Source organism: Balaenoptera musculus, chromosome 3, assembly GCF_009873245.2.
Source record: "Balaenoptera musculus isolate JJ_BM4_2016_0621 chromosome 3, mBalMus1.pri.v3, whole genome shotgun sequence".
NCBI classification, from domain to species: Eukaryota; Metazoa; Chordata; class Mammalia; order Artiodactyla; family Balaenopteridae; genus Balaenoptera; species Balaenoptera musculus.
Window position 1 is genome coordinate 170,127,411 of NC_045787.1, and position 26,078 is coordinate 170,153,488.

General features: G+C 54.5%; 1 protein-coding gene across 3 annotated transcripts in view; it reads right to left on the reverse strand.

The window, feature by feature from the left end:
* Window positions 1-2,068: 2,068 nt before the first annotated feature.
* The window catches only part of GNG7 (G protein subunit gamma 7), a 154,164-nt gene continuing 130,154 nt past the window's right edge, over window positions 2,069-26,078 (reverse strand). For 2 of the 3 annotated variants that reach the window (XM_036848151.1, XM_036848150.1), the window contains 2 exons: window positions 8,988-9,106; window positions 2,069-5,687 (listed from right to left, as the gene is read on the reverse strand). In XM_036848151.1, the coding sequence (XP_036704046.1) occupies window positions 5,562-5,687; window positions 8,988-9,068 (207 nt within the window). In that variant the 5' untranslated portion in view covers window positions 9,069-9,106 and the 3' untranslated portion in view covers window positions 2,069-5,561. Of the gene's footprint in view, window positions 5,688-8,987; window positions 9,107-21,080; window positions 21,119-26,078 lie in introns of those variants that run through there. The other variant, XR_005019396.1, reaches the window with a different exon arrangement.

The following is a 26,078-nucleotide window of genomic DNA, read 5'->3' on the forward strand; positions in this document are numbered from 1 at the left end:
AATCATGCAGGCCATCCTTCTGTGTAAGGCTATTTGTTGGCTGTGGATTTGTGAGCCACCCAGGCTGTCGCTGGTGGTGGGTGGTTTGTTCCTTCACATGGCTGAGGGGCTTCTGGGGTAGGAGTGGCTTGATCCCCTGTTGCTGAATAGGGGACCAAGATGTTTTGGTGATGTTTTCAGTTTTGACTATGGGGAGAAGAGCTGCTCTGACATTCCTTCCAAGACTTTTTGTGGACGTGTGTTTTGGTTTCTGTTAGGTAAACACTTAGGAGTGGAATCGCCAGGTCAGAGAGTAGGCGTGTGTTCAGTTTTATAGGGAAGTGCAGGACCTTTTCCCAACTTGGCTGTAGCCCTTCACACCCCACCAGTGAGCCCTGGGGGTTCTGGTTGCTCTGTGTCCTCGGCAACGCCCATCTGTTAAATTTTAGCCATTCAGGTGCATGTTGGGTAAGGCTTTGATTCTTTTTTCTTTTTGTGGTAAAATAGAACACGAAATGTACCATCTTAACCATTTGTAAGCGCACAGCTCGGTGGCATTGAGCACATTCACATTGTCGGGCAACCATCCCCACCATCATCTCCAGAACTTTCTCATCTTCCCAAACTGAAACGCTGCCCCCATGAAACACTGACTCCTTATCCCCTCCCCCAACCCCTGGTCCCCACCATCTGCTTCCTGTCTCTATGGATGTGACTCCTCTGGGGACCTCCTGTGAGTGGAATCAGACAGTATCTGTCATTTTGTGTCTGGCTCCTCTAAGTACAATGTCCTCAAGGTTCATCCATGTCATAGCGTGTGTCAGAATTTCCTTCTTTTTTATGGCTGAATAATACATTCCACTGTGTGGATGGACCACGTCTTGTTTATCCATCATCCATGGATGGACACACTTCTCTTCTTGTGGACCACGGGCTCTAGGCACGCAGGCTTCAGCAGTTGTGGCGCGCGGGCTCTAGAGCGCAGGCTCAGTAGTTGTGGCACACGGGCTTAGTTGCTCCGCGGCATGTGGGATCTTCCCGGACCAGGGCTCGAACCTGTGTCCCCTGCATTGGCAGGTGGATTCTTAACCACTGCGCCACCAGGGAAGCCCTAATCTTTTTTTTTTTTTTAAGTTTTTATTTTATATTGGAGTATAGTTGATTGACAAAGTTCTGTTAGTTTCAGGGGTACAGCAGAACAGCTTTCTAATCTTATACTTATTTTTCCATGAGAAAAAATTTTTTTTCAGCTTCATATATATATATTTTCAGATTATTTTCCATTCTGATTTATTATAAGGTATTGAAGAGAGTTCCCTGTGCGATACAGTAAATCCTTGTTGCTTACCTATTTTATGTATAGTTTGTATCTGTTAATCCCATACTCCTCATTTATCCCTCCCCCCTCCTTTCCCTAATCTTATACATTTGATACATAGGGGACAATTTTTAATGCAGCTGAAACGTCTATAAACGTTTTATTATTTTTTAAAAAAATAAACAGTGATACATCCATGTCTCCCTCCCTCCCTCCCTTTCTTTCTCCGCAGCACGGCATGTAGGATTTTAGCTTATACAGAGAAAGTTCTCCGCTCAGGGGCCAGAATCGTCCACTTACAGATCCATTACTAAAGATTTAACTCTTCGTGGTGTGCTATGGGGCAGGGCCAAGATTCCCTCCACTTTTTCCTGGGAGTCTGGTGGTCGAGAGTGGTCTCTGGGTGAGGCAGAGCAGGAAGGGGCAAGATTAAGATCTTCGCAGGCTCCAAGCTCTCGGAGGGGCGTGGCGCTTTCCCACGGCCCTCCAAACCGTGGGACCCGCGGCTTACATGAGTGGAGACCCTCAGAAAGCTTCCCCCGAAATTCTCCCACTGTAGATCAGAAGCTGAAGCTCCCTTGTCTGTCCCGCTGCCTGAAGCCCGGTTCCATCCATGCTGCCTCTTCCCGGGGCAGCTGGGGCAGTGGGGGTGGAGGGGAAGCCGTCACCACCGTCACCACCGTCACCACCGTCACCACCGCCGGAGCCAAGACCCCGCCCTGTCCCCCGCAAGCAGTGACCAGGGAGCCAAGGAAGGGCCGGAGCCGGGAGGAAAGGAACAGTGAGCCTTTTTATTGTGCATTAATTCACTTGGTATTAACAATTCCACACAATATTCAAACACTGCAGGAAAGTGGGTGTGGCACACCTGGAATTTTTTAAAAATCAGAAATAAAAACCACTGGACATCCAAACGCAGATGGGGTAGAACCCACTAGAACCACAGAGTGCTTTCTGAGAACCGGGAACCGGTCTTTACAATGTTTGGCAATGGTCTCCGAGGACAGAAGAGGAAACGGGGCGGGGGTGGGGGGAGGGGGGGAGTGGTGTCGACATATGGCTTCTTTTCAGGGGGGGCCCCGCGGCAGGTTCTTGAAGGACGAGCGACCTGTGGTGGCCTCACCGGGGCCCGGAAACTGCCCCTGGTCACTCATGCTTGGGGCGGGGGTCTGCTGGCCTTTTCCTGCCTGCCCGGGGCTCGAGATGGATGAGCTGCCTGGAGGCCCAGCGACGACAGGACAGGGTGGCCGGGACATCAAAGGAAGAAAGAGCACCTTCTGCATCCCCATCCGTCCAAGGGGGCTGGAGGTCACAACCGAGTCACTTAATTCTTGGCCTGGGGGGTGACCTTTAGGGAGGATGGGGGAGGGGCTGGGCCGGGCCAGGCCCACAGGAAACACCGCAGCCCGCAGACAGAAACCCTGCGTCGCCCAGCACTGCCTTTTTTGGGTGCCTGTGTCCTTAATTCCCCCGGGATGTGGTTGAGAGGCGCCGGTTTCCCCAAGGACCGCGCTGCCACTGCCAGCTCCCAGCCTTGCAGGGCACTTACAGTCCCCCGAACGCCCTGAAAACCATGGTTTCACGCTGACACTTGCACCAGGAAAGCACAAGCAGAACGCACTGTCGTGTGTGCCCTGATGCTTCAGGCCTATGCTGGGGACCATGATGTTGAAGAAGAAAAAAAAAAGGAAAAGAGCGCCTTTTCCTCCGCTGGAAAGAAACCCACGGTGGGGCTTTTGCCCACTGCCACCTCCCTGGGCTCCGAGGCTGAGGGCACCTGGGGAGGCAGCGGGGCAGGTGTGGCCATGGGGCGGGGCTGGGGGATGGTGGTCCTCCCCCTCTCTGGGCCTCAGTTTACCCAGACCGCTGGGTCCCTGGGGTCTTGACTCGGGGGCCTCTGGCCCGGTGCGATTTTGCTTCAGGGCTTGCGGGGGTGGGGAGGGGCGGTCATCGGCCGGCTGAGCCCGGAGCTAGCGATGGGGCGGCCAAACTCGGGTCCCTCCACCCCGTCGACCAGGGGTCCTGGGCTTAGCTTCCCGCTGGCTTCTCCAGGGTCACTCGGCGGGGACACGCGGTGAGGATAGGCTTGGCACAGCTGGCAGGGCAGGGGCCCGAGAGAGAGGGCAGGCCTAGGCCCGGGGACCTGTGACCTCAGCACCAGGACCCCTTGTCCTCTTCGGGGCCTGGCAGCGGGAGGCCGGGACAGTAGCGGCGCAGGAGGATGGCCGGGTGCGCGCAGACCGAGCTCAGGCTGAAGGGATTAAGGCTTCTGTCCCGGAGCCAAGGGTGACCAGTCGGCAGATGGCTGGTGGGCTGTCCTCACCGGCAGACTCGCTCTGCCAGCTGCCCCTCTGACCCTCGGGCTAAGCCCCGCTGTGCCCTGGCTTCCCCAACCCCCAGCCGTGGGGTGTGCCCCGGGTTTCTGGAACAGGCTTTGTTCGGTCCTGCTGTGCTGCCAGGCGTGGGCAGGCCAGGCGCCCCTGGGCCGCTGGCTGCCTGCACAGTGTACGGGGGTAGCAGCGTGGGGTGGGGGCTTTGCGGCTTCCCCCCTCCACCTGCAGGGGCAGGGGAGCGGGCTCCCCGAAGCCCCAGGTGCTCCCGGACCGGCCGGAGAGAGCTGGGTGCTGGGGAGAAGCTCGGCCCTGGGTCTGCACCCCGCGGGAGCCGGCCATGGGGGTGCCGGCCATCCCGCCAGCCTTCGCAGCTGTGCACGGTCTGAGCCCCACGGGTGCGAGGGGAGGAGAGGTGTTGGGAGAGGAGCTCAAGGCTCCGGGTCCCACCAGCCCGCGTGCCTTGTGCCGGCTGCCCAGGGCCCTCCTGCTCGGGGGGCCTGGGATCCTGACTTCCCACCCCGCCCCCGCAGGGCCGCACGGGCAGGTGGGCCACCGGGGATCACGCCGCCGCAAGCAGGTGTGCATCTGACCCGTCCTTCTGCCTCCACCTCTTTAAATGTTTTTGTCGTAACAGAGGAAACAGCAATTGTAAGAGAGCCCCCCAGCCCGCCCTCACCATCAGCTACACGACACCTTACAGATGCGCCGGGCGGCCGGGTGTGAGCGCGGAGGGGAGCACTGCCGGTGCCGCTCCATTTCTGGGCAAAGGATCCCATCTCCAGGGGCCTCTGCAGCTACTTCCAGACAATTTCACACCTTTTTTTTTTTTTTTTTTTTTTGGCCTGCCGCCCGCCCGGCTTGCAGGATCTTAGTCTTAGTTCCCCGGGATCGAAACCGTGCCCCCTGCAGTGGAAGCGCGGAGTCGTAACTACTGGACCACCGGGGAATTCCCTCGCACCTTTCTATACCCCGAAGCACCAGGGGGCCCCGGGCTGGCCTCCCCAGGCTGCATTTCTGCCTGAAAAATGACCATGGAGATGCAGAAAGTGGAAAAAAACAGAACAAAACACGGAAGAGCCAAATATGACCACAGCCTCTAACTGCCCACGCTGATGTCTCGTGCTTAAAACTAAAGAAAACACAGCTGGCCGTTGCAGTGACCAGAGCCATGGGCTGAAAATCCGTTTCTGGGATGGGCGGGGTCCCCAGGAAAGGGAGGGGGCCTCAGCATGGCTGTCGGATGACACATGCCACACAAAAGCCACACAGCTGGGTGACCCTAGGTGACAGGGGTGCGTTTCACAGGCAAAGCCCCCCTCCCAGCCCCTAACATCCACGTGTGCATTGTCACACAACCCAGCTTAGCTACAGGTTCAGCCAATGACACCCGATTTTAGCGGTATGGAATTACAAGGTTTTAAATGAAAAGGAGAAAAATTTCTGAAAAAAGTTCATTATGTCCCTCCTCCCAACTCCACCCAATTTTTCTCCACTTAACACACCCTGGCCAAAAGCATCACATCATCAACCTGGCTGAAGTCCTCACCAATGGCCAACTGTATGAGACTTGCCACCCGGCCGGGTCACCCACGCCAGCGGCTAATTCACCCACCTCCTTCCCGTCTCCCCGCCCAGCTCGGCTCTAGACCATGACTCAAATGGCAACGCAGTTTTCAAAAATCGTTACCACATCGCTTGGGCATTTCAGCTATTCCCCATCAGAAGTGGTGGTGGAGCCCGGCCCCTGACAGGGCTGTGATGTTGGGTCTGAAAATCCATCTGAACCCAGAGGATACATTTTACCCCACCTGGGTGATGGCAACTTTTTGCATTTCTTTTGGAATTAAGAGTTTTGCTTGACTGTGTACTGAATGATGCCCTGGCTGGGGGAGGGGGGGGCGGGGAGGAGCCTAGCAAGAGGGAAGATAGAGCTACAGGATAATACAAGGCTTCTTGTCCTTAAAGGGGTTCTCCGAGGCGGGGACTCCCACCAGCAGGGGGTCGCTCCGGGCGTGCTGCTCACAGTAGCTCATGAGTTCGGAGGAGGCTTTGGAGACCTGTGTGTGGGCACAAGGACAAGAGAGGAAAGATAAGAAGGGGCCGAAGCACCGTGTCCACAGCAGCACGACTCACAGCAGCCGAAAGGTGGAGATAACCCCAGTGCCCGTCACCTGAAGACACACACCGGGTCCCTCCACACACGGGAGCATCACGCAGCCACAAAAAGGAGAGAAGCCCTGACACTCGCTACCACGTGGACGGTCCCTGAGAACACGATGCTCAGTGAGAGAAGCCAGACGCAGAAGGACACACAGGGTGTGATTCCATGGATGGGAAACGTCCAGAACAGGCAGATCCACAGACACAGAGGGCAGTTGTCAGGGGCTGGGGAGTGACTGCTCATGGGGATGGGCCTCCTTTTGGGGTGATGGAATATTCTGGAATTAGGTAGTGGTGCATTAGGTTGCACAACAATGTCAATGTACTAAGTATCACTAATGGTAAATTTTATGTTACGTATATGTATTTTACCGGAAATTTAAGATTAAATAAGAGGCAGAAGAACTGAACCTTCTCCAGAGGGGGCTGTGTGGAGTTTGAAGGGAAGGGTCAGGGGAGGAATCACTCTAAGAAAGGACCTGACGGGGAGAGCCCTGCAGGTGCATCGCCCGAGAGGCGGGACAAGGCCTTCGGCATTTGATTCTTGTGCCGTCTGAGCCGTCGGGGTCTCGGTGACCATGGTGAGGGGGCTGACACTTAGGACCCCCTGTGTCAGGGTCTCCAAAAGAGGAGGGAGGAGATGCAGGGAGGGCCCACTGCAGCCCTGGGGGAAGCTGACGTGGGTAAAGTGGTGCCTAGTGTCCCGGGGGGGCCCACCCTGCTGGCAGCACCGCGGCTGCGCTGTGGGACCCGGGGGGCCCCTCGAGTCCCGGGCGCATCTCTGCGGCCTTGACCCCTCGGCAGTCCCCTTCCCACCAGGAAGAGCGGCGGGCGGGGAAAGTCTGCGGAGGGTCTTCTGCGCCCCAGAGCTGCCGCCCCGGGCGTCAGGGCCCCGGGCTCGGATTCCACTGCTCCGCCTGGAAGACAAGCCCCCCGGGGCCCCTGGATGCTGCGCGCCCTCCGCTCGCCTCGCCGGCCTCTCACTCAGGCCGGCCCTGCGCTCCCGGTCGCCGTCTTGGGGCCGCAAAACCTCAGGCGGGACGGGAGGGAGACCGGTCACGCCCGACTCTGCTCCTCCCCACGTTCAAAGGCCGCCCGCGGAGAAGCCCTCCCGACATCAAACGGGCGGGTGAGTCAGCGGCCTCCGCCAGGGCCGGGGCTGGCTCGGCGCTGAGAGGAAACCACTTCAACCGGGGCTGCTCTGCCTTCAGCCCCAAGGAATGCTTTGAATGCTCAGAGTTCTGGAACATTCAGACGCCTCGTGGGAGGCGCCCCCCACGACACCGCCCCGGGGGGGTGCGTAAGCCTCCCTCCCACCTGGCTGGGCTGGAGGTGCAAGGCGACCACAGGGGTTGGCCCCATGGCCACATGGGGTCGCGGGTCCGCACTGCCGGGCCATCCGTTCCTAACCCGCGACCAGCAGTGACCGGGGGATGACCGTGCTGAGGGAAGCAAGGCCTGAACAGATGCGTGGAGTAATGGCTGATTCCATGTGTCCGCTTAGCTAGGCCAGGTACCTGGCTGTGTGGCCAAAGGCCGGCCTAGATGTCTCTACGAAGGTCTTTTTAAGGTGAGATGAACATTTAAATCGATGGACTTTGAGGAAAACAGGTGACGCTCCATAATGTGGGTGGGCCGCATCTAATCAGCTGAAGGCCTTCAGAGAAAAGACTGAGGTCCCTCGAAGAGGAAGGAATTCTGCCTCCCGACAGCCTTCGGACTCAAGTTGCATCAGCTCTTCCCTGGGTCTCCAGCCTGTGGTTCAGCCCTGTCAACCTGAGACCTGCCAGCCCCATGACTGCGTGAGCCAATGCCTAAAAGTACCTCTCGTGCTCCCTCTCTGTCTCTAATATATAGTCATATATCCCTGACTAATCCAGTGGGTAGCTGGAGCACGGCTAATGTGGAAGCATAAATGACCCGTGTCTTCCCTGGATGGAGACTCCCTGGTCCTCACCCAGCCACCCACAAGCTGGGGTCTGCGGCAGGAATCAGCTTCTCGGAGGTGGCTCACCGTCCTTTGCAAACTGGACATGGGTTTGGTGAGAAGATGATTTCGAAAAGTGTCAGACAGCTTTCTTGTGTAGGAGGCCATGACTAGCCCGTTGGTCTATATCCTTTGAAAGCCCTGGATGTCATCCTGATGTCCACTCGTGGACTTAAGATTCAGCTATATAAACAAATACGGTCCCTCCACACACGGGAGCATCAGTCAGCCAAACAAAGGAGTGAAGCCCGGACACTCACTACAACGTGGACAGACCTTGAGGATGTGATGCTCAGTGAGAGAAGCCAGACGCAGAAGGACCCACAGTGTGAGATTCCATTGATGGGAAACGTCCAGAACAGGCAAATCCACAGACAGACAGTCGGTTCCTGGTTGTCAGGGGCTGGGGAGGGGATGTGGGGTGATTGCTAATGGGGACGGGCTTCTTTTTGGGGGTGATGGAATGTGCTGGAATTAGTCATGATGGTTGCACATTTTGAGTTCACCAAACGCCACTGAACTGCGCACTTTAAAAACGGTTAACTTTATGCAAATTAAAAAAAAAAAAAAAAAAAAAGCCCGCAGAGCTGACTGCCCAATTATGCACTATCTTATTTTGCTTTGCATGTTCCTGGCCCCCGATGGGTTAAGCATTTGCGAGGAGGAACTGCTTGTCCTTTTTCTTTTTTTAGCTAAAAATCAAACATGCTTATTTCAAAAAATGTAATCAACGCAGAAGTGGCGAAAGTAAACAGTGAAAGGCCCTGTGTCCTCTCTTCCCTGGGGCCGGGCCTCTGACTTCTCTTTGCATCTGTCACAACAGGGGAGCTGGACAGAGCTCTGAGGATGAGGGGATAGAAGAGAAAGTGACTGTCTCACGCTGACCCTTTTGGAGGGGCCTGATTTGGCCTTCTCTGGGGCCGTCCGGGGACGGACCCCAAGGGCTGGGGCAGGCTCACAGCAGTACTCAAGGCCTGCCTCTGGTCCCACTCTGTTTATAAAGCATGCTGGCACATCAATCGTCACAACAACCCATGATGTAGGTTTACATCAGCTGTGTCTTTCTGCTGAGGAAACTGAGGCTCAGAGAGGCTGAGTGGCCCAAGGTCACACAGTTAGAGGCAGAGCCGAGTGCAAAGCCCTGCCGTCCTGCTAGCCTCCGTGCCCACCGTTTGCTGAGGGCGTGCCCGGGGGTCTCTCCCCTGCTCACCTTGATGCGCTCGATCCCGGCTTCGATGCGGAGCTGTTCCACCAGCTTCCGAGCCTGGGCTATGTTGTTAGTGGCTGACATTGTCTGCCATCAGCTCTGGGCCCCTGTCGTCCAGAGAGCTGTGGGGAGAAGCAGACAGACGTGAGCTGGCCCGTGACGCCCCAGGACTTCAGGTGGAGGACGTCGAGGAGGAATGCCCCACTTCCGGAAGCCTCATGGGGCCCGGAAGCCCCGCCACCCTGCAGCCACGACGCCTGTGTCCCTGGGTCACGGTGAGAGGCCCGGCCAAGCACATCTTCTCCTACAGTCCCCTCCTGCGGCCGGTCGGGGGTAAGTGCTCACTGGACATGACCACTGAGGGTCCCAGGAGAGCTCATAAAACCATTGCATCGGCTCCTGTTTGGCTCAGAATGAGGGGAGTTTTCTCGGATTCCCGCTCCTGCATTGGGACCCCTCCCCCCATACTGTTGGCACTGGGGCCGATCATTCTCTCTTGGGGGCCGTCCTGGGCCCTGTGGGGTGTCGAGCAGCCTCCCTGGCCTCCACCCACTTGATGCCAGGAGCACCCCCAGTGTGACAACCACAGATGTCCCCAGACATGACCCAGTGTCCTCTGGGGGCAGAGTCGCCCAGGGGCGAGACCCCTGGCTCTGGACCAAGGCAGATCACGTGGGAAGCCTGCACCCGTGGGTCCTGGGTACCCCACCCCTTCTCTGCAGGGCCTGGGCCTGTTTCCTTCCTTCATTTGGTCAGTTGTCCAGCAAATTAAAATTTAATTAAATTTAAAATGTTGCGATGCCCATAGATTCACATGCATTTGTAGAAAACAGCAGAGACAGCCCGTGTACCCGCTGCCTGGTTTCCCCCAGCGACGGCATCTTGCAAAGCTGTAGTGACGTCATAACCAGGATGCTGACATTGACACAGGGGAGATGGGGGGCACTTCCACCCCAGGGTCCTCATGCCTCCCTTCAGGGGCCACAGCCAGGTGGCCAGGCCGTGGCTATGTTCACCTTTTATACTTTAGTACCATGGCCTTGAGAATGCTGTTTATTTATTTATTTATTTTAGGTTGCAATACGCTATAACTTAGTTTATTATGAATAAAATGTGTAGCACATCATACATTTCTACCCCACAAATTCAGTGTTAGAAGAATTCCAACAGGACAGAGCTTAGACTTGGCAAGAACAATGCAATAGGCAGAGTAAGGCCACTTAAACAGGAAATGGCTTGTATAAGTAAAATTAACACAAACATTTTCTAGGTATGATTTGGTCTATAACTGGGCAGGATTAAGACAAATGCCATTCAACTTCAGTTAAAAAGTCAAAGTTTCACTGTTGTTCAAATAAAAAGTCAAAGCACGCAATGTAGAAAAAAAATGATAAAACCATCTTAACCTGACTTACATCACATCCATATTCAATGAATTATGAGAATGCTATTTATTTATTTATTTTTTCAATATTTATTCATTTGGCTGCGCCAGGTCTTAGTTGAGGCATGTGGGATCTAGTTCCCCGACCAGGGATCGAACCCGGGCCCCCCTGCATTGGGAGCGCAGAGTCTTAGCCACTGGACCACCAGGGAAGTCCGGAGAATGCTGTTTAAATGGAACCACTCGGTAAGGAGCCTTTCGGGATTGGCTGTTTTTTCCCACTCGACCTAATTATCTGGAGATCCACCCCTGCGGCTGTGCTTATCAACAGTTCATTCCTTTGCAGTAAAGGTCCACAGTGTGGAGGTGCCCCTTAACCCTTTGCCTGTCCGAGAACACCTGGGCCGGCTCCCGGTTCTGGCTGTGTCAGCAACAGAGCTGCCACAGGCGTCCGTGTGCAGGCTTCTGAGCGAATATAAGCCTTTATTTCTCAGGGATAAATGCTGAGGGGTGCGACTGCTTGTTTAATTTTTTAAGAGAACACCGGCCTGTTTTCCAGAGTGGCTACACAATTTTACACTCCCACCAGCCACGTACGAGTGATGTAAATTTATTTTTTATAATTCAGTCATGCAAAATTTTTCTGTCCCTTAAGGTGGTGAAAATTCTACTTTTTCCATCCAATCTACATTTAGTGAGCCCTGGGATAGTGGTTCTCAACTGGGGCCATCCTGCCCCCAGGGGACACTGGGTGATGTCTGGGGACATTCGTGGTTTTCAGAACCTGGGATGTTGCTCAACACCCCCCCAACCCCAGTGCCCAGGGAGGCCCCCCACAGAGGATGGCCCGGCCCCAAATGACGATAACGCCAAGGCTGAGAAATCGAGTCTGATCCTTGCTCACACTGGACACCAGGATAAATCCCCGATGGTCAGCCAGTGTAAACCAGGGGGGCCCCCAGCATCTGTATCACCTCCTCTCCCTCCCGCTCAGGTGTGGATTTAAATGTGTGCAGCATCCCAGGACCTCAGAGGTCACATTGTCCTGGGGGGGGGGATCCATGGAATCCCTAACCCAGGGGTTTCACCTGGGGAGATCCTGTCCTCAGGGGTCACTGGGCGACACCTGCGGACGTCTGTGGTCGTCATGACAGGGAGAGGGGCTCCTGGCATTGAGATGGGATCAGAGAACGACCTGGCCCCTGTGTGCGCGTGGCCTGGGTTGAGGACGCTCCCAGTGGGTCCACGCAGTGTTCGTTTGGGATGGTGGGGTGCAGAGCCCAGGTTCAGGAGTCCTGGGGAGCTGCCCGACTGGGCTGGCGTTTACCCAGGTCTTTCAGTAGCAACGTGTGCTTCTGTCATCATACACTGTACCTCTGTCTGTTTCCCAGAGGGGCAGCTGCAGAAAAGTAAAGGCAGAGTTCAGGTTCTCAAAAAATTTCCCTTTTGGCAATAAACAGAAACGGACCGTGGACGTGCATGTCTCGGATGGCCCTCCAGGGAATCGCGCGGAGTGAAAAGGCCAGTCCCCAGAGCCACATGCTGTGCGGTTCCATGTACAGAACATCCCCAAGACCACAGGGTCGTGGAGATGGAGGAGAGGTTCGTGGTTGCAGGGGGGCGGCGGCCTGGGGAGGGGTCTGGGTAGACAGGCGGACACGGGGTCCTCGTGCTGTGTGAAGTGCTGGAGATCTAGACTGTGTGTGTGTGTGTGTGGTTCACGTGTCTGCACAGGGGATAAACTTGCAAAGATCCTAATATACACACACAAGTAAAACTGCAGGAATCTGTGTTCGGTAGGTGATGTAGGGACTTTCTCTCTGTGATCTGGTACAACTGCGTGTGAATCTACAGTGATCTCCATCCAAGTTCCATTAAAAAAAAAAAAAATCCCTTCCACACTGCTGGCTGCCTGCCTTCCCGCCAGACACCCAGGCCCCTTTCTGGGTCAGAAAAGGCCCGAGTGTGTCTGCTCTGGGTGTACAGGACCCACGTGTGGGCTTCCAGAGGGCTCTGATTCAGCAGAGAGCTTCAAAGCGGCCACAAAACATCCAATTCAGGGAAAACCGCCCTTGGTTTGACTTAAAAATACCTAAATTACTCAGCGCTAAATATAGACGCTGACAGAGAACAAATGGGGTGGCTTCACAGCATGTTTTCCTTGGAAGGCCGGGGAGTCCTGCTCAGCACCCACACTCAGAGTGTCCACCAGGACCCTAGGAGGCCCGGCCACCCCGTGGGCACCCCAAACCGTGGCCTCCCTCGTCAGCTCTAAGCCCGTCAGCGCTGCTGGCTTTCTGTTCCGGGCACGATGCCCTGAGAGGCTCCCTCCAGGCTGGGTTATAACCTGGACCCCCCGGGACGGCCGGAGGGGGCTGCATTGGGGGTGTGTGTGTGCTTGTGTGTCTGCATGCACGCGTGTGTGTGCATTTGTTTACATGCACGTGCATGTGTGAGCCTGCATGCGTGTGTATGCATGTGTGTCAGTGTGTATCTATGTGTGTGCACGTGTGTGTGTGCACAAGCAGCTGAGACCAGACATGGTTGCATCACGGCAGCCCAGACAGCAGACCGAAGTCCTGGTCCTGGCGGTGTCACGGCCAGTCACTGCCTCACCGCGTGCCCCCGGGGTTAGGTCAACTCCCGCAGGACAGGCAGTGGTCGTGAGTCAGCCCGGGAACATTCCTCACCAGCTGCCTCCCTGCCAGAGACACGTGATGGCCCCAGGCACCCGACCTGGCCGGGCCTGCCTGGCCCCTGGCGCCTTGGAAGGCCCTGGAAGCCGGGCAGGGCCTTGGGAAGCAGGAGGGAGGGGTGAGGCGGTTGGAGCTGCAGATAGCGGTCAGATTCCGCCTGGAGAAAGGCCGGTTCTAGCCTGGCGAGGCTGGGGGCATGACTTGGGGTGAGGTTTGCCTAAAAATAGAAACTTAACAGACGACAGCAGGCCCTGGCTGGCCTCCCAGTAAAGGGCTAGGAAGTCACCAGGGTCAGGCTGGATCCCACAGAAGCATCGCGGGCGCGTGGCTGCAAGGCAAGGACCATGAAGGTCCCGAGCACGCCAGGATGCCTTGTGAGGCTGCGCTGATTACAGAGGGAGGGTCATCACCGGAGTGTTACAGACCTGAGCCCAGAGGCCAGGCTCAAATGCACGTGAGGATTAAACACAACTGGGGGAGGGTGGTGTTTCTCGATGGTGAGCTGGGGGATGGCAGGATGGGGGACACCGAGTTAGAACAGGGTCCCTCCCCCAAGGCCCTGCTGACACTGGGACCAGATCACGCTCGGTGGGGGCCCGTCCCGGGCGCTGCGGGGTGCAGAGCAGCCTCCCTGGACCCACCCACTCGATGCCAGGAGGCCCCCAGTCGTGACAGCCACGGACATCCCCAGACATGGCCCCGTGTGGCCCAGGGGCAGAGCCACCTCCCCTGGGGTTGGACGGGGGAAACCTCTGGGTTATATTAGGCCTCATTTTCCCAACCAAAGAGATTCCATATAAAAAGTCATAGAATGGGGACTTCCCTGGCGGTCCAGCGGTTGAGACTCTGCGCTTCCACTGCAGGGGGCGCAGGTTCAATCCCTGGTTGGGGAACTAAGATCCCACATGCCGTGTGGCGTGGCCAAAAAGTAAAAAAACAAAACAAGTCATCGGATGAAAAAGAAAATACACACAGATTAGTGAAAATGTACAGAATGCTGATTTTCTGTTTCAGAGAAGTTACCTCCTAGCAACTGAAGCAACAGAACGAGTGGAGAAGATTAACAGCTATGATTGTATACAACTATTCAGAACTTCTTCACGGCAAACCGATAAAACTAAAACCCAAGACCAGCGACCTAGGAAAAATCATGGCAACGATACACTGGAAAGCGACCTCTCTGTCATGTTAATAATACCTTAGCTGGGTATTTTTTATCTGGAAAGGACTCACTCGAGGAATTCATGTGAAAAGTAATTTAACCGGTAAAACACAAAGTGAACAAAGCGTGGCCTCATCAGCAATCGAGGAAAGTAGGTTGGCGGGATCATGGGCTGCCAGCACTTCATTTACCCAGGACACCAGGAAGGCTGCAGGAAGAGCGACACCTGACGCAGGTAGGGATATGCTCGTCCCCGACTCTCTGGTATTGTCGGCCAATCTCAGCCTCGTAAACTGGACATCAGGAGCTACGAGGCTGTCCTCTCAAATCCCTTGCTGGGGCATTTATCCCGAGGGAACAAAAATCAAGAGAAATAAAAAGCTACATATAGAAAGGTGTTTACAACGGTGTTATTTATAATAGTGCAAAATTGAATGAAACCATGTGTCCTGCAACGGGGGAATGGCTAATTCAGTGGGGTGTTTTCCTAGTGGAGCAACTGTTACAAATGGTACCCAAAGATGGGGAGCCCAGAGGAGGTGTTTCACGAAAAAACAGGGAGATGGATAAAGTGAGGATGTCTGGCTATTTACCACTGTATTAAAACATATGTGGATAAAGGCAGAAGGGGAACCTCAAATTGACAGTCTGGTTAGTCATTGTTTTTATGATTTCCTTTAATGAAATGGTTTCCATTAAGGTACAACTTGCATCCAGTAAAATCCGTGCTTTGGGGCATGCAGTCGATGAGAACTTAGAAACGCATACAGTCCTGTAGCCAGTACCAACTGTGAGTAAAGCCGTGGTGAACATTCATGTCCAGGTTTTTGTGGGAACCTAAGTTTCTGTTTCTCCCGGGGAAATGCCTGGGAATGGGATTTCTGGCTCCTAGGACAGATGTATGTTTAACTTTACAGGCTAAACATTTTCAAACAGTTTCCAAAGTCACTGCGCTGTTTTGTATTTTGAAATAATCACAGACTGACAGGCAGTTGCAAAAATTGTACAGGGTGCCATGCACCCTTTTCCCCGATTCCCCCGATGGTGACATCTTATGTGACTGTGGGACAATATCAAACTGGGACACTGCTGCTGGCCCGATGCTCACCGGGCTCAGGTTCTACCAGCCCTCCCACGACTCATATGTGTGCAGACGGGACGTTTGTCACCACTCACCCCTCCAGGAAGGTCTGGTCTAAACGTCGCCTGTCCTGGCCGCTATCCCTGACTGAGATCCAAGTCCCTTTTCTCCTGCATCCCTCACCCAGCCAGGACACCTGCCTGCAGACCTGCCCCCACGCCACCGTGACCACCCCCATTGACATCTGTGTCTGGATCATTCTCTGGGGCGCCGTCCTGAGCACTGTAGGGGTTTGAGCAGCATCCCTGGCCCCCACCCACTCAATGTCAGGAGCTCCCCCAGTTGTGACAGCCACAGATGTCCCCAGACATCGCCCAGTGTCCCCAGGGGGCAGAATCTAAGGCTTTTGTTGAACTCTCTTATCAGAAGAAACCCTGCAGCTAAAAGAGGTTCATTCAGGCAAAATGCAAACAGTTTTTTGGAACTGAAATGGTCCAGTTTGAAGTGAGATGGTACTGAATGGAACAGAAGTTTGTTTCAAAGAGGGTTTAAATTTCTTAGCATCTGAGAATTCCCTGGAGGTCCAGTGGTTAGAACTCTGCGCTCTTACTACTGAGGGGGTGGGTTCAATCCCTGGTCAGGGAACTAAGATCCCACAAGCTGCTTGGCCTGGCCAGAAAAAAAAAAAAACAAAAGAATTTCTTAGTATCCAACAACCTCTGTGGCTGGGAGAAGTCACACGGGGCCAGAGTTTCCGAGTTTCCCTCAAACTCAACCAAGAACACATTTGAAGGAGGAAAGAGCACAGCCCTGGGGGGAGAGAGGGGGAGGCAGAGGCCCTGTGGAAAGTGGTGGACCTGCATTCTGCCCCAGCTCCCAAAGCTGTGTGGTTTTGGGAAAGTTACCTCCCCCCTCTGAGCTCCAGTGAGCTCTGCTCAATGCTCAGAGTGACACTCCCTCTCGGCACAGGGCCTGGCCAACCTCCAGGTCCCCAAGTTCCTATGTTGGGGGACGGGGGCCCCAGAGGCTGGCAGCCACGGGGAGGGCCCTCCTTCAGGAACCTGTGGCAACTGCCACATATAAACACAGCTGCAGGGGAGGAGGGACGAGAGACGAGGTGCCTGGAGCTCCTCTGCATAGTGAGCGGGCACTGGCCGGTTTGCTGGAAGCTACTGCGAAATCTCCCTGCCCTGGGACTTTGCTGGCACCGTGGTGGCCACACCACTCATCTGCCCAGGGGCTGGGCGGGGCAGGGCATCACAAAGCCCACCTGGCCTGGGGGAAAGCGGGGCAGAGTCTGAAGTGGATTGTATTAAAACTAGGAGTGGAGGGACTTCCCTGGTGGCGCAGTGGTTAAGAATCCGCCTGCCAGTGCAGGGGACACAGGTTCGAGCCCTGGTCCGGGAAGATCCCACGTGCCGAGGAGCAACTAAGCCCGTGTGCCACAACTACTGAGCCTGCGCTCTAGAGCCTGCGAGCCACAACTACCGAGCCCTCAAGTCACAACTACGGAAGCCGGCATGCCTAGAGACCGTGCTCTTCAACAAGAGAAGCCACTGCAATGAGAAGCCCACGCACCACAACGAAGAGTAGCCCCCGCTCACCACAACTAGAGAAAGCCCATGCGCAGCAACAAAGACCCAATGCAGGCATAAATAAATAAATAAATAAATTAATTTAAAAAAATAAATAAAAGCTGAGCATGGATCCCTTTCTGTCGTTCTGTGGCTCTAAGATCACGCTGATCTATTGATACATTCATGGCCTCCTCCTCAGCCACCTGGACTTTGGATTAAAACCCCTATCTGCAGATTTCACTCCAATGACGGTGGGCCAGCTCCTGTGGACGCTCTCCTGATGAGGGCAACTAGCAAAGCTTCATGGAATAGAGAAGCCTGAAGGCACTGGAGGGCTATTAAGATAGTGAAGGTTTCCATCCAGGATCTGGGGAGGATGGAAGCCCAGGAGTCTGGCTTTGGGGCTGCTTTTTACTGGGGTGGAGGGTTTGCTAAGAGGCCAAGTGGCTATTGCCCTCACAAGGCTAGGGGCTCAGAGGTTGAGATCCAGGGCCTCCTAGGGGGAGAGAGATTGGGGAACTCCCCCTTGGTATGAGCTGGGACAAAAGAGTCCTGCCTTCTAAGAAAAGGGTCCACAGGAGGCAGACAGGCCCTCACAGTGACTGTAGCTGAGTTCTGAATAACCTCAGTCCCTGATACTGGATTGAGGTGAACTTAGATTGCTAGCAGCCCTAGATGCTGGACAGAAGTAAAAATGGATCCTTTCTGGTGGAAAACAACATCATCTTAGGCTTCGAATTATTTCTACAAACAAGTCAGCAGTCACAATATCTAGCACACAATCAGAAATGACCAGGCATAAAAGAAGACAGGCACATGAATGAAAATCAGCAGAAATAACAGACTATACAAACAGGCTCCCAGGAGTTCGATACACTGGAATTTGCAGACTTTAAAATAACTACATTAATTATGTTAAATATGTGAGGTTGGAATTTTAGCAGTGAATTGGAAACTAAAGAAAAAGACTGAATGGACGTGTGGAAACTGACAATATCTGAAACGAACACAATGGAAGAAGCAGTATCATTAAAGGCAACTAAAGAGAAAATTAGTGAACTAGAAGATAGGAAATATCCAGAATGAAGCATGGACCACATGAGACAAGGTATAAGACACAGAGGATTCAGTAAGTTCTGACACACGTGTAATTGGAGCTCTGGAAGGAGGAGAGAGAGAAAGGGGCAGAAGCAATCTTGGAAGAGATAGTGATGGATAATTTCCCAAAACTGATTAAAAAAAAAAAAAAGGACTCTAAGCCACAGATTCAAGAAGCCCTAGAACCTCAGGCAGGAAAAGCATTTTAGAAATTGACAGAGAAATGACCAATGAGCACCTGAAAAGGTGCTCAATGATTAGTCATCAGGGCAAGTATAAAAGAAAACCATCGTGGGAGACTGCTTCACAGCCCTTAGAGTTGGCAAAAATCTAAAAGACCGACAATACCATGTATTGGGGAGGATGTAGAAACATCAGAATTTTCACACATTACTGATGGGAGCATAGGATAGTACAACCACCCTGGAAAGTGAGTTAGCAGACTCTTATAAGGCTAAACACATACTTAACCTATGACCCAGCAATTCCACTCCTAGGGATTTACCCAAGATACATAAAAACATATTTCCACAAAAGGACTTGTACAAGATGTTCATATATCTGTATTTGTAACAGCAAAAATTGGAAGTAACCCAAATGCCTGTCAACAGGAGGATGGATAAACAAACTGCAGTAATTCATACCATGGAATACTACTGCACAAGGGAAAGAAGAACCTACTGACAGATGAAGCCACATGTGGGACTCTCAAAGGGTGAAAGAAGACAGACATTAGAGGTGTTCTCTATCTCAACTGAGGTGTTAGTGTACACAGGTGTATAGACTTGTCAAAATTCATCAAACTACATATGTAAGATCTGTTCATTTTACTGAAAAGGAATTATACCTTAATAAAATCACTTAATTACAAAACAAACAAACATAATCTGCCAGAGGAAAAAGGACCAACAATTTCATGGATCCAGTGAAAATTCTAGACCTGGTGAAAATCAACTTCAAGAACTAGAGTAAAAATGAGACTCCCCTTGTGGCCCAGCGGTTGAGAATCCAATGCAGGGGACGCAGGTTTGATCCCTGGTTGTGGAACTAAGATCCCACGTGCTGTGAGGCAACTAAGCCCGAGCGCCACAACTAAAGAGCCCGTGTGCCACAACTAAGACCTGACACAGCCAAAAATAATTAATTAAAAAAAAAAAAGAATTAGGGTAAAATAAAGACATTTTCAGACAAACAGGAAGACTCTGTCTCCAGCAGACCTGCCTTATTAAAGGTAAAATAAAAAGATATTGGAGAAAAATGACCCCAGATAGAAGGCGGGAAATGTAAGAAGATGCAAAAAACAAAACCAAACCAAAATGTTGAAGATGGGAAAGAACTTGATAAAATAATTCTAAAGTCCCCATGGAAAAATAAACAGGAAGTGGACAGCCCTGAAAACACACAAGAATCACAAGAGCCATTAATTCAATATTTACCTCCACCCAACAGAAGATGCTCTAAGGTTCTGCCTCGAAAATTGTATGATGCTATTTTAAATTATGCTAGTTTGGTTACTGGGTTTCAGGGATTGGAGTCCTCAGTACTACTTCAGGAGGTCACTCATTTGAATTGTGTGATTTTTACACACAGAAAAAAAAAAAAATAAAGTCGGTATCTGAAAAAACATGTATACTTCTCCATCTGCTGCAACTGGTCCAAGGCCAGAGCGATGGGGACCAGGCCAGCTGTCCCTGGAGACTTCTCCTTGGTCCAGCCCTCAGCAGCCCCAGGCAGACTCCTGTGCCCTCCCCCCATCCCCAGCCAGGGGCGTCCGCCCACCCCCTCCATCCCTCCTCCCAACAGCTGGAGTGACTTCTGAAAATGCACCTGAGTCTGTCCCTGCCCTACTCAGAAACCACCCGGGGCCCCTGTGGCCTCACAAACCAAGTACAAAGTCAAAGCTTGTCACTCACTTCCCTCTGCCAGGAATTCTTCCCCCACCCCCTATCCTGCCTGCTATGGACTGAATATTTTGTCCCCCACCCCCCCAAAATGCATGTTGAAGCCCTATTCGGTATCAAGAGGTGGGGCCTTTGGGAGGTGCCTAGGTCTTGAGGGTGGGGCCCTCGTGAATGGGATCGGTGCCCTCATAAGGGGCTGAAGGGACCAGAGTTCTCCTTTTCCACCATCTGACTCCATTCTCTGGGTGCGGGTGCTCCCAAGGTAATGCAACGTGCCATCCTGGGCCTCCCTGTGTGGGTTCACATCTTGTGTGGGGACCTGCGTTACATCCAGGTGATTGGCACACCTGTCTGCCTGTCTCTCCCAAGGCCTGGCAGTTCCTTGGGGACTGGGTTGATGTCTTTCTCTCAGGATGTCTTTCTCAGAAATATCTTTTACTCTGGCCCCCTGAATCACCTTTATCACAGTGTGACTTCTCTGCTTAAAACCATCGCAAGGTGAAATTTTAAAGAGAAACAAGACATTTCACATCAATGGATTCACACACCTTGTGTCCTGTGTCTGGCTTCCTTCATTGAGCATTCTGTTCTCAAGGTCCATCCACGTTGTAGTGAGTGTCAGTGCTTCGCTCCTTTTCACGAGTAATATTTCATCGTGTGCATGGAATAACATTTTTTTTTTTTTTTAAATTTATTTATTTATTTATAGCTGTGTTGGGTCTTCGCCTCTGCGCAAGGGCTTTCTCTAGTTGCGGCGAGCAGGGGCCACTCTTCATCGCGGTGCGCGGGCCTCTCACTGTCGCGGCCTCTCTTGTTGCGGAGCACAAGCTCCAGACGCGCAGGCTCAGTAGTTGTGGCTCACAGGCCTAGTTGCTCCGTGGCATGTGGGATCTTCCCAGACCAGGGCTCGAACCCGTGTCCCCTGCATTGGCAGGCAGATTCTCAACCACTGCGCCACCAGGGAAGCCCTGGAATAATATTTTTAAAAAATTTTTTATTTATTTATTTTTATTTATTTTTGGCTGTGTTGGGTCTTCGTTTCTGTGCGAGGGCTTTCTCTAGCTGCGGCAAGCGGGGGCCACTCTTCATCGCGGTGCGCGGGCCTCTCACTATCGCGGCCTCTCTTGTTGCAGAGCACAGGCTCCAGACGCGCAGGCTCAGTAGTTGTGGCTCACGGGCCTAGTTGCTCCGCGGCATGTGGGATCTTCCCAGACCAGGGCTCGAACCCGTGTCCCCTGCATTGGCAGGCAGATTCTCAACCACTGTGCCACCAGGGAAGCCCTGGAATAACATTTTTAAGCAAACATTTTTTAAAAGAAAAGGAAGATAAAGAGAAGCCCTCATCTTGCTGTTGTTGAAGGGTAGCCATATATTTTCCTAATCAGGAGGAAAGTGGAAGATGGGAAAAATCAGTGGTTTGTTTGACTTGGACCAAGAAATATATAGGCTGTGTGTCTCTGGCTTGTGGACAAGAGCACTGGAGTGCCAAGCTTCATGTGTACTCTGCAGGTGGCGGAGTGCATTCATAGTCTGTTACTGGGGAGGACCACGATGTTGGGCATCATGAAGGGACTTCTGCGCCCATTTTTTACAGATGAGGAGACCGAGGCTTGAAGACGTTCGTATGTTAATAACCTTCCCCAGACCACGCAGCGGGTGGAGGTTGGGCCAGGGTTTGAATCTAATTCCCAAACCAGGGCTCACTGGGAGACCAGATCTAGGGGCAGTCGGGCGGGTCCCAGCACATAGCTCTGTCCCCCCTGCACCCAGAGGCAAGCTTCGGAGGGTGAGGGGCACGGCTTCTGCATCCTCCATGGCCCAGTGCATTTGGCAAAGGGTTCAGGCATACAGTGGTCCCAGGGCTGAGGGCCTCCACACACGGGGGATGGTGCCAGGACCCTCACACGGCTTCTTGCTTTGGAGAAGGACTGGGGCAGAATGCTGGGGACATCGGCAACACTGGGGCAGGCCTGTGTGGCCACCAGGGTCAGAGAAAACCCCGAGTGAGATGAAACAGCAGACTTCCAGCGTTGCGCCTCCCGTCTGGTGGTTTGTAAGTGACTCTGGGGCTCTCGGAGTCCTGGACACTTTTCCCCAAGGACTTGAGCAGACTGTCCTGCCAGCTTACGACAGGGCTGCACGTGTGTGCCTGGGAGACCTTCGCATCATCACCTCTGCACCCCGCAGAGGACCCCCCGCCAGGCCTTCGCAAGATCACGTTTCTGTCCCCTTGTTCCTGGTGAACGTCAGAGCTTGGCGTTTCCTGGCGGCCGAGCCTGTTTCCTTCCGCCTGGGCGAGTCAGACGGAGTAACGGGCGCACTCTAAGGCGGCAGGACGGGCCCGGATGCAGGACCTCTAAGATGTCTTTTGGCCTCTGTGTCTTGCCAAGATACTTGGCGTGACTGTGTGTCCAGATCGCTCACGGCTGCGGGGCGGCGTCGGGGGGGGGAATGCGTGGCAGATAGGTACCCGAGACCTCGTTGGGGGTGGGCGGGCTGAGCCTCGTGTCCTCATGGGCAAAGCCAAGAAGGAGACAGCAGGCCTGGGGGGGGCCCAGCCTCTGCCGGAACCCTGGAGCTCCGAGCCCTGAGCAGCAGGGCTCAGGGGAAAGCGGATCAGGCACACACCCCGGGCATCTAGGGAAGCCCCAACCTGCCGGGCGTGTCTCTGGCAGGCAGACTCAGAGGCCGGAGAGAGCAGACGTGCTCCCCTGCTCAGCCTGTGATGCCATCTCCACCCTCAGAGGTGTTTTCCAGCAGCACAGGAAGCAGTGGCAGCAAGACACAAAAATGCCAGCGATCCCCGTGAATTCCACGCATAGCTCTCATAGCTGGGAAGAGTGCCACTCCCAGCCCACGCGATACACTGACACCCGAGCCGCCGAGCCGCCGAGGCTGCTTTCTTACCAGAAGAGAAAGAATGGGATGCCACAGAGGCTTCTGAGAAAGTTGGCTGGTTGGGCTGCGTCAAGGGAAAAGAATGTGAAAAATGTGGCTGGCGAGGTGAGCAGGGCCTTCGAGGAGCGGCTCCTGGTTCTGGTGGCCCAAGAGGCGATGCAGCCGGGGGGTTGGGGGGGGCCACTGGGGACCCCTCCCTGGCTGTGGGGTCTGCCTGCGGCAGGCGGACACCCAGGCACAGTCCCGGCCCGGCTCTCAATTCTGTGCACTGAACGTGGACCTGCAGCCCTGGGGACTCAGTGTGAGATGAACTGCTCCCCTGGAAGCCGCAGCCGCAACTTCCAGAAGCAGCACGAGCCTATAGGCCTGGGATGAGGTGGGTTGGGAGCCCCTGGCTCTCAGAGACAGAGTGTCCTTCAAAGGCCACCTAATGTCCTGAGGAGGACAGACTAGTTCAGGGTCTGTCCCCTGGGCACTGCTGACACTGGTACCGTCCTGAGCACTGAGGGGTTTGAGTAGCATTCCTGCCCCCAACCACTTGATGCCAGAAGTCCCCCAGTCGTGACCACCACAGGTGTCCCCAGACATGGCCCCGTCTCCCCGGGGCGGCAGGACCGCCCCCTCAGTTGAGAAGTACTGGGTTAGAACCCCTCACAGCAATGCTTCTGCCCTGAATTTTACTGTTAAAGACAAGAAGGAGAATCACAGGAAACAGGAATGAGGGTTTTCTTTTTGTTGTGTGGTGTTGGTTTCAGGGCCCATCCTGAGTCAGGGCTAACGTGCTTGATCTCACCTGTGGCCTGGAGTGACCCCCTGGGCCATGCACAGGAGGCCCTACCTCCTCTGGGGGGCCCACTTGCAATGACAAGGCATTTGTCACACCCGACCTTCACCAGCAATCTAGCAAGGGATCCTTGGGGCTGTACCCGCCTCTACGATGATCCCCAGTGACCTTGTACAATCCCCTCCCCTAGAGTGTGGGCAGGACCCGAGGATAGGAAGGGATTTAGCTCTGGGCCGGGCCGTGTCGTGTGGCACAGGTGACAGAGAGGGGATACCCTTGGTGGGCCTGCTCTAATCAGGGGAGTGAGTGTGAAAGGGATTCCATGCAAGGGAGACCCTGTGTTGCTGGCTTTGAAGTCGGAGGTGGCCGGGTGGCAAGAAATGGGGGTGGCTGCAAGTAGGGGGGGGGACCCCCGCTGCTATAGCTGCAAGGAACCAAATTCTGGAACAATCTGAATGAGCTCCAGATGAGGCATTTCGACTGCAGCCTGGTGAGACCCTGAGCAGAGAGGGCAGCCACACCATGGCCCGACTGCCGACCTCCAGAACTGAGAGCTGGAAGCTGCTGGGTCTGTGACAGCTTGTTACGCAGCACGGATAGCTGATACAATGGCCAGGAGAGGCTCGAGTGGGGTCTCCTGACCGTTGGGCTGGCTTCTTCCCAGCACTCTACATGCTAGATGCTGGCCATGGGGCCGGGGACAATTCCAGCTGGCGCCCACTCCTTCCGCTGAGCGTGGACAGGACACTCATTCTCTTTTTTAACAGCCCTGAGACGCAGGTAAAGCATTAAAGCCAGAGGAGTTTCTGGCAGCTTCTCCATTAGCGGCCAACCTGCTCCCCGTGGTTCCTGCTCCCTGGGACATGAGTGCCACACGCATTTCATCATCCCCCGACGGCACAGGAAGTTGGCCTCAGTCACTCTCAGCCCAGAGAAAGCCTGCTGCTTCCAGGCGGTTCTGAAACCCTCCTCCACAGCCTCCTCATCCAGGCGGATGGGGCCTGTGTGGCCGGCGAGCTGGGTGAGTCAGAGCCCCAAGAAGGTGGCCTTGCAGAGGGAGGGGGGCGGCTGGCAGTGGCAGCCTGCGTCCCTGGCCTCGTCCCCAGCCCACAGAGCTCTGCTCTCGGGAGGGGAGGGGAAGGGAGGGAAGGCAGGCGGGAGGCAGTAATTCCTTGTCCTCAGAGAGAACAGAAACAGCCTTCATTCTGCTTTAAAACTTCCGGAACCGGTAGCTTTACAGCTCACCGAGCTTCTGAATTCTTTCCTCCCGGGGCCCGGCAGTCTGACCCCCATCCCCACCTGCCATTAAACAGGAAGGAAACAAAACAACCCCCCGCCCCAAAACACAAACCTCCAGCCAGATTCGACAGGAGGACAAACGAGACCCGGGTGAGAAAGCAGGCTCTCCCCCACCCCGGGGATAACCGCCCCCCAGTACGTGGTGTTCAGAAGAAGAGGAGGCGGGCTGCTGTGTTGAAAGAGGAAAAACAATCCCAAAGCAAAACAGAAAGGGATGAGGTTTGGGGGAACAGTCTCTGGGCTTCTTTGAAGAACACACTGCCCTCCTGCAGGGCCCGGGGATCTGGCTGACCGAGGGCTGTGCCCACGTGCAGGTTGATTACCGTGCATTTCTTACACACCTACTGTGTGCACGAGGCCTCGGACCTGCACGCCTCCAGGGGGTACCCTTGCACCACAGTCATGGCATGGAAGCCCCTAGAACAGGGGGTCTCCATCAGGGGCGATGTCTAGGGCATCTCTGGTTGTCATGACTGGGGGGCTCCTGGTATTGAGGGGGTGGGACCAGGGAGGCTGCTCCACACCCCACTGTGCCAGGGACGCCGCCCCCCCCAGAGAATGACCCGGCTCTGACGTCAGCAGTGCCGAGGTGGAGAGACCTGCTCTGGGCCCTACAGAAACGTGCACACGCCATTAGAAAGTCAGAGGGAGCGGCAGGTGCCTCGCGGTGTCCCCAGCATCCGGGATGCGGTGACCTCCTGGCCTGGCCCCTGGCTCCAAGCAGGGTCAGAGACAGAGGGGACCTGCGGAGGGCCACGGGCGCCACACTGGCCTTTGGACTTTACTACGAGGGACGAGACAAAACCTCTTTGACCCCCCAACAACCAGGAGCCGAGCGGGCATCCCCGCCCGCCCCCAGCCAGGGCTGGCTCTGGGCTCCGGGATCTGGGCCTCCCTGCTGGGCCCGAGATTCTCCAGGGTCGAGGTCACCACCCTGGCCTGGCGTGGGGAGGGCTGGCCACGTGATGGCTTCTGTGACCTCGGGCGTCATGACCTTTGGTGGGACGTGGGGGCCCGTAAAAGACCAGCTGGGTCTTTGCCAGGCAGACGCTTCCCAGCAGGAGGCTTGCCCCGCCCCTCCCCCCCCCCCCACCCCAAGACCAGCGTCTTGTGACTCCCTGTCAGCCGGTCCTTTTATGCACAGGCTAAATCGGGTCCCTTGGCAGCTATATTTAGAAAAGGCTAGGAAAAGGGGAATGAATGAGGTGCCCACA